We start from the raw sequence: 7,864 nt of genomic DNA, 5'->3' as shown, positions 1-7,864 counted from the left end.
ATCTCTCTCTCATTGACTGGGCGACGTTAGCGCTGAAACCCGGTGCCTCCATTGAGCATGGCTTTTTCCTAGACCTACGATCGTCACCCCTTCCCCAACACGTCTCTTTTCCCACCCACTACAATCAGACCAGCAACATCAGTAGTCTTGACCTCATTTTAACCTCGGCCACGGTACTTCCAACGTTAGATGACCTCCCACCGTTGGGGGGCAGTGACCATCTAGCACTCTCTGTCTTGTACCCCTTCCCACCTTGCTTAACCAAACTATCCAATTTACCTTCCGGAGAACTATGACTATTCCCGCGCGCATTAAAAGTATTCAATGCTGCTCTATCAAATGCGGACTGGACGCCAATTTCTCATATGCCAATTGATGATGCCTCGACCTACTTTAATTCAGTCCTCTTTTGCTGTATTGATGATTTTGCACCGCAATACGATGACGCTTCACCAAAGCTTACGTGTCCTTGTATCTCTGTCTCCACCAAAAGGGCCGTCCATAAAAAGGAGAAACTAAGTTACTAACTTCGCCTTGCCACGCAACGTGCCAACACACATGAGTACATCGCCTACAACCTCTCTACAAGCACCAAATTCATCTAGTCAAATCCTGTTCCCTCTCGTCTTACCATTACGTTGGCAAACGGTACTAGTACGCCCTCTGACCTTAACATGGCTTATTGTGTTAACCAAACCTTAGTGCTTAATTTTAATGGGACTCCCTAATCCACCATAGACTTACCACCCCCTGCCTATCCGCCAAGGCCTGACTACTTCCCCACCCTAGGTGAGCTAATTAAAGACCTTGACCTAAAGAGTGCGTCCAGCTCCGACGACATCCCTAACCGCCTCCTTAAAAACTATTCTATTTCCCTGTCAAAACCACTCCATCTCCTATTTTCAAACTCCATATCAATTGGCTCGGTGTCTTCGGCATTGCGTCGAGTCCATGTTTCGCCCATTTAAAGGTAAGAAAAGTGACGCCTCGAACTTCAGGCCAATCACCCTCACCTCTTCCATGTGTAAGGTCATGGCAAAGTGTATTCGCTCCGCTCTTTTGCTTCACGTCCACCCCTTTATCAGTGTTTTCCAAAATGTTTTTTCAGCAATAGACCGGTGGAGACCAATCTTCTCTCTGCCCTTCATTGTTGGTTGGAGGCCTGCCTTTGATGCCGGTAGGCAGGTTGACGTGATTTATCTGGACGTCGTGAAAGCACTTGATTTGGTTCCTCATGAACGTCTTCTGGCTAAGCTTCGATTGATTGATGTCTCTAACAACATCTTCAACTGGTTTTAGAGCTACTTACTTAATAGGTCCCAAGCTGTGAGAGTTGGGTCTGTCCTGGGAGACGTTGTTAACAAAGAATATCAATTGTTTGTTTTTTTACTTAATTTGTAAAGCGTGTAAATCAATTAATTCCATAGTTTAAAATGTATTTCCTCTTTTTGGATAGTTCCTTTTTAAGAACCAAATTTAAATAAGATACGGATTTAAAAAATAAACCAATTTCAGAGTATCCTAAAAGCGAAGAATTCTTGAAAGATAAAGGACTGAAGCATCATTAAAACTGTATTACTATAAGCATCCCATTTTCAAGAATTGGTTGGCAATAAATACAGAGTGGCACCCCTTTTGCAAGTCAGTTCCCATTATGCATCAAGAAAGATAGGTTAGAACATGCCAAGAAGTTAGTACAAAAAAAATCACTCTGAACCCTTATGAAAACCTTCTGTTCAGTTTTGTGATTAAGGAAAGTGTGAAATGAAATAATTTTGTTTTTATTAAAAGTATCGAGTCTGATATTTAGTTAAAGTTAGTTTGCTTAATTTTACTGTAATTCAAAAAAAAGCAAGAAATGTATATTTTTTTAGTCGTTATGCATTCATTAGTATATTAGCTCTCCTACAAGACAAGCTAGCGACATTAAGTGGCGTCCCCCCAGGGCAGTGTCCTTGGTCCTCTCCTCCTTGTTCTCTACATTAATGACCTGCCCTCTGCTGCTTCCTCCCCCATTCACCTCTTTGCTGACGATATCAAGCTCAACCGTGAAATTAACTCTTTTGACGGTGTTTCTGTGCTGCAGAGAGACCTCAAAGCGATCGGAGCTTGGACCCATACTAACGGCCAAGCCTTTAACGCTGCGAAATCGGTGGTCTTCGCCATCCAACCCATAAAGTCGGATATTAACTGCCCCTCTCCTATTATTTGAACGGCCAAGCTATTAGGCGAGTTAATGAATGTATAGATCTGGGGGTCCATCTTACCCACAATTTAACATTTGACGTGCACATGTCTCGTGCTTGCGGACGAGCTAATAGCCTTCTCACTGTCAAATTTCTGAAGCTATCCCCTCATCTTCTGACCCACATCGCCAGTTGCTACGATCGCCCAATTCTCGACTTGGTTGTCAGGTTTGGAACCCCCATAATGTCCATAATACCACTTTCCTTGACGGTGTCCAAGCAAGAGCGTCGCGTACTCCACGATCCCTCTCTCAAGCAAAGAAGTGGAAAAGATCTTAACATATCTCAAACCATCGTATAGATTTGGTGACAATCAAGTTCTTTGCGACATATCAGATGGAAAAATATTTTTTCAAGAGTACCTTAAAGGTGGAAACAAATCCCTACAGTAGTGAGAAAAGGGGGGTTCTAACTCAAGAACCACCATGTTAAACCTATGGAGTTTTCCAGAGTACCACCATGTTATTTCCCATAGGGAACCCATATGGAACCCATAGGGAACCCATATGGAACCCATACTATGTATTTTCTATGGCGTCCCCGTTTTTTTTATGACGTAAAGATCGGGGGGGGGGGTAAAATGGGCACGTTTGATTTCCTGACCTATAAAAACCAAAATGTGGGTTATTTAAGTATAAGAGGAGGGAGGGGATGTGATTTAAAAAGAATTTCTTTTTTTACGACGTAATGATCAGGGGGTGGTGTGAATATGTTGTGTCTGGACAGTTCGATTTCCTGACCTATAAAAACTAAAATGCTGATTATTTTTTAAAGTATTAGAGGAAGAGGGGATGTGATTTAAAAAGAATTTTTTTTACAACGTAAAGATCAGGAGGTGGTGTTAGTGGTAAAAAATTAGTCGAATATGTCATGTCTGGACAGTTCGATTTCCTGGTCTATAAAAACTAAAATGTAGATTATTTTTAAAGTATTAGAGGAAGAGGGGGTGTGATTTATTTTTTAAAGTATTAGAGGAAGAGGGGATGTGATTTAAAAAGAAAAAACCCCTCTAGGAATACGAGACATCAGAAAATTTATCTCGCGATTATGTATAAATACCATCCTACTCGAGAAAATTGGAAAATTTGTATTTACACTACAAATGTTGAAATGAATACGTTGGAAGTTGTTAAGCTCTCTCAAGAAGCAATTATTCCAACTAGAGGGTCTGCAAATTCAGCCGGACTTGATTTGTATTCTCCTCGAAATTATGAAATTCCTGCTCAATCAACTATGTTGATAGAAACAGATCTTCAAATACGTGCTCCTTCAAATTGCTACGTCCGCATTGGTATGGTTTTAATTCCCGAACCATCATCCTAAAAAGGGGTGTATTTTTAAAGTTAATTAAATTTTTCAGCCGGACGTTCGGGTTTAGCGTTGAAAAACGCAATTTCCATCGGAGGTGGAGTTATAGATCGAGATTATACTGGTAACGTTGGGGTTATCTTATTTAATCATTCAAACGAGATGTTTATCGTTGAGAAGGGAGATCGTATTGCTCAACTCATTTGTGAAGTTATTGTGTCCCCTGTTTTGTTAGTATGTGAGGTAAAACTACGCGTTTTCAAAACAACTTTATATTGGAGTATAACCTTATTTTCTTCCCTCAAGTCTCTTGAAATGACCGCCAGAGGGATGAACGGTTTCGGCTCAACTGGAAAATAACGAATTTAAATTCATACGAGAATCGAATAAAAAAGCGTCCCCCGTTTTTTTTATGATGTAAAGAACGGGGTAAAAAAACTTTATGTACCACTTAATATTAATTATCTGCAAAACTTGTAATGTGTTAAATAAAGACAAAAATATTTCAATCAAATTTGTTTATTTTGGAATATGAATTACAAATTTGTTTTTACTTTAAAACTAAAGATAAATGTTCGTGGTAAAAGCTGTCCGGGGTTTTAATATCATTCATTTGTCGCATCACCCAAAGTAAGGAATTATCCACGTGCTATTTCGCCTTTCCCTCCAGAAGTTGCGAAGGGCTGGGCATTTTGAGGGTTTCAGCTATGGTTGCATTAAGTCCATGACCCAAACGAGTGAAGATTTCTCCATCTCTGATATTTTCGACAATGATGGTACTTGCGGGGTGAATAATTTTTCCAATTATTTCTTCCTGGTCTCCGTACTCAAAATCCCTCGTCCGAATCATCTTCTCATCAAATGGAGGTCTTTGTTTCGTTATTCGAGCAATTTTTCCTTTCTCACTCGTTTCATGTTCGAAATAAATGGTAAACATACATGGCATTTGAAGACAATAGATTACCATGTACTAGAATTCATTTCTCCCCTCAAAACGTGTGTATGTAACGATGTAATGCATTTTTCCCGAATGAATTCGAAGCGATAGAGTAGATGGTTCTTATAACAAAATCTAGTAATCAACGACGCTTTACGGTATTTTTTTAAAACATTTAAAACTTTTTAGTGTTTTATAAACGTAATAACAAACTAGAATATCGTTTAAAACAGGATATGTTGTATAGGATTTAATAATCCGTTTCAGACTCCACCCTTTGTGCATTTTATGAATGAAATCAATTGAGTATAGTCCGCATGTTGAAGATCTAAAGTCTTGAATTTGTTTATTTTCTATTTGAAACTGACGCGCTAGATGATGTATTTTCAAATTTATCGATTCGGGTCTTAACCCAAAACTATCGAAAAAAATCGCTTTTCCCCCTTTTTTATTAGCTTTGACACCCAAGCTAATCCAATGTTGTCCAGGCTGATCACTCGTTTGATTGTTAAAAACTATATAGTAATCACCTTTCCTTTTTTTAGCGATGAAATTGGAAGGGAAAACCCCGTAAAATTTTCTACCGCAAATTTTGGAAAGAATAGATTCTAACTGTAGGGTATCCATTTTCTTTCCTCGGTTATGAGGGTTTGTCTAATTATACGTAATACCTCTGTCTCTGGATATTTTCAATGTTGATTCGAATTCGGAAAATAAAATGACTGTTATATTGTCAGTTAAATCAGCTTTAAATTTTAAAAGTAACTGTAAAGATCCCGTCTTAATCGGCTCTAAATGTTCTAAACCCCCTAGTTCATCGGCGGTTAGAGGGATGACGAAAAATGAATTTCCACTAACGTATTCGTCATATGTTATATTCGATCCGGAATTAATATTATAATTATTAGATCCCGTGAATAAGCTGAGATATTCTCTATGATATCTTTTCTCAGCGAAGTTCGGGGTAAATGCGGGGGAAGGATACCGACGAGTATCTATTATACACTCTAAGTGAGTGAGACCGAAATGTTCGAATGTGTAAGGCGATGTGTGTATATTACCATTAAAATTAGTGGACTTACACATTGCGACAATTAATCTGTTGGGTAGGGTACCATTAAACACCATGTCTCTGTACGTTTCGATAGTCCCCTGAGGTAGAATGAAAAATTTGACCTCACTGCGGATTAGGTTATAGACAGCCGGTCTATGTTCTAACGTTAACATGTGCCCGAGAACCAAATCAGGGTTTAATTTCCATTTTTTAACATATAGACTACTATCTACAATTTCGATTTTATATTGATCGTTATTGGTCGAGGGTGTCATTAAAACAAACTCATCGGGGTTTCGATTAAATTTTAATCGAAGCGAAACCCCATTTAATAGGGCTTTATTCATATTGAACAGTTCATGATAAATTGGACCGAAGACAGTTACAATTTTCGACTGAGATATAGTTTGCATTCTCCTTTTTAAACCGTTTGAGGTGGTAGAGTTAAAAAGGTTATCAATATCTAAACCTTCATTTTCATGCGTATATAATCTAGTCGACATTTGAGTTCGTTTGGTTTCTCTATTGAAATTGAGATGATCTGTTATATACCCTTTATAACTATACGTCGGTAGACCGCTACTCAAACTGACCTCATTCGAGGCTACATCTAAATTAGAAAATAAAGCGGATAGACAATTGTTAACAGTGACCACTTTAGCATCATTAGGAAGGTTATCACCGTCGGCTTTAACTACCTTAAAGCTTACTGATAATAAAGTATCATCTAATTTTAGATAATGATCGGCTGAACCATGAACGAAGAATTCTAACGGAACTCTGGCGGTAAATGAATTACTCAATGGTTTTATTAAAACGCATTCACTCGCGTCCAAACAATTATTTGTAGCCGGTTCGGAAAAAAAATCGAGCGAGCTCATTAGTAACGTGGTATTATTGGCCATTTTTGTTTTTTAATCCAAGTAGTCTGGAAGACGTCTGGTTCTTTTTCTCTTAGGATTAGATGTGGTGCTACGACGTGTTTTTTTTCTTTTATATACGCCCTTCCCGGATTGAAGTTTATATATAACATTCATCCCTGATTCTTTCAATCGTTTAACACCGGCTTCTTTGAAGTTAGCGCCTTCGGCCAAATCCCCTAACACATTCGAAGTAGCACGTAGCGCCTCATTTTTTAAAACTCGACCAATAGGTTTGTATATGGGTTTTAAAAATGAACTAAAATATGGCAAATCCCCTCCAGTCTGGTTGTTATTATTATTATGGTATCGTGAAAAGTATATTATATAAGGATTGTCGCTAGAATCCATTACGATTTTTATGTACCGAACACACTATGAGTCATTCAAGAATTAATTAGGTTTATGGAAAGACAAGCCTTTTTATATTCAAGAGGAAGGGTTTTTTTCTTATGTGGAGTTTGAGAATGGTTTTGCCTTTTAAGAATTTTAGAAAGTCACCGTAACTAGTTCTAATATTGATTTCTATAGCTTCGAAAGAATTACATTTTAAGGGATAATTATCGGGGAAATCGTAACTCTTCACTAAAACCTCCTCCCTTTCGAGATTTCGCGGGACGGGGACGGTTCGTAAAATAGGAGCCACTGTCGAGGCGTATAAGCTTTCTTCGACTAGAGATGAGTAAATTAGGAAATTTTGAATACCGGATCGTACATCGTGTACCTGGTTTGATCGAATTAGACCTTCGAGTTTCACGTTAATCTGATACGAACTGAAACCTAAAATGTACGCCAAATTAGGGTGTGATTCGGGGAATTTTATAGAGACGGGTTCGCTAGTAGCTATCCGTGTTTTCCCATCATATGATTTAGATATTGTTACTTTATTTCTAAATTCACGGGGAATTACCTGGATCATGGAGTTATAAATCTCTTCTATACTAACATAGTAGCCGGGTGTGATATTGAGTTCGAGAGATTCGTCTATGTGGGAAATTTTCTGCGTTTCGCAAATTAATGACGTTTCAGAGTCTATAATTACCCCCGGTTCCATGTCCTCAACATGCGGTAATTCATCAGACCTAACTATCCCCCGAAACACGACCCAACCCTCATTATCCTCTTTACTCTTAAACCGTAATAATTTAGCCAATTCAGGAATAAATTTAACCAAAACCCCATTTGAAACTTCAATTTCAGCGTACATTTTCATTATGGTTTTAATCTCTTTAGAATTCGAATCTGTAGTAAATCTTTTACTTTCAAAAAGTCTAAAATTGAATCGCCAATCGGAATTACTGTAGCCGAGATTGTGAAGCCATTCCTCTAAAAGTCTGTATAATTCATACCCCCCCGCGGACCGTTTACCTTTTCCAAATTTTTCCCAGTCCATGACGTG

General features: G+C 38.4%; 1 protein-coding gene across 1 annotated transcript; it reads right to left on the bottom strand.

Moving 5' to 3' along the window:
* Window positions 1-5,145: 5,145 nt before the first annotated feature.
* LOC149665034 (uncharacterized) lies at window positions 5,146-6,450 on the bottom strand. The gene has a single exon (XM_089842035.1). It carries the CDS (start codon window positions 6,448-6,450, stop codon window positions 5,146-5,148), a length of 1,305 nt encoding a protein of 434 aa, XP_089698161.1.
* Window positions 6,451-7,864: the final 1,414 nt, after the last annotated feature.

The sequence above is a fragment of the Phalangium opilio genome, unplaced genomic scaffold (assembly GCF_054372755.1).
Source record: "Phalangium opilio isolate 3A_F unplaced genomic scaffold, DU_Popi_V2 ptg000061l_1, whole genome shotgun sequence".
Classification (NCBI taxonomy): Eukaryota; Metazoa; Arthropoda; class Arachnida; order Opiliones; family Phalangiidae; genus Phalangium; species Phalangium opilio.
The sequence above is the reverse complement of the archived record's forward strand: the minus strand, read 5'-3'. Positions and strand labels throughout refer to the sequence as shown.

What these genes read in the sequence shown, in the direction of transcription:
- LOC149665034 (XM_089842035.1), bottom strand. Translation starts at nt 6,450, where the DNA reads ATGGCCAATAATACCACGTTACTAATGAGCTCGCTCGATTTTTTTTCC.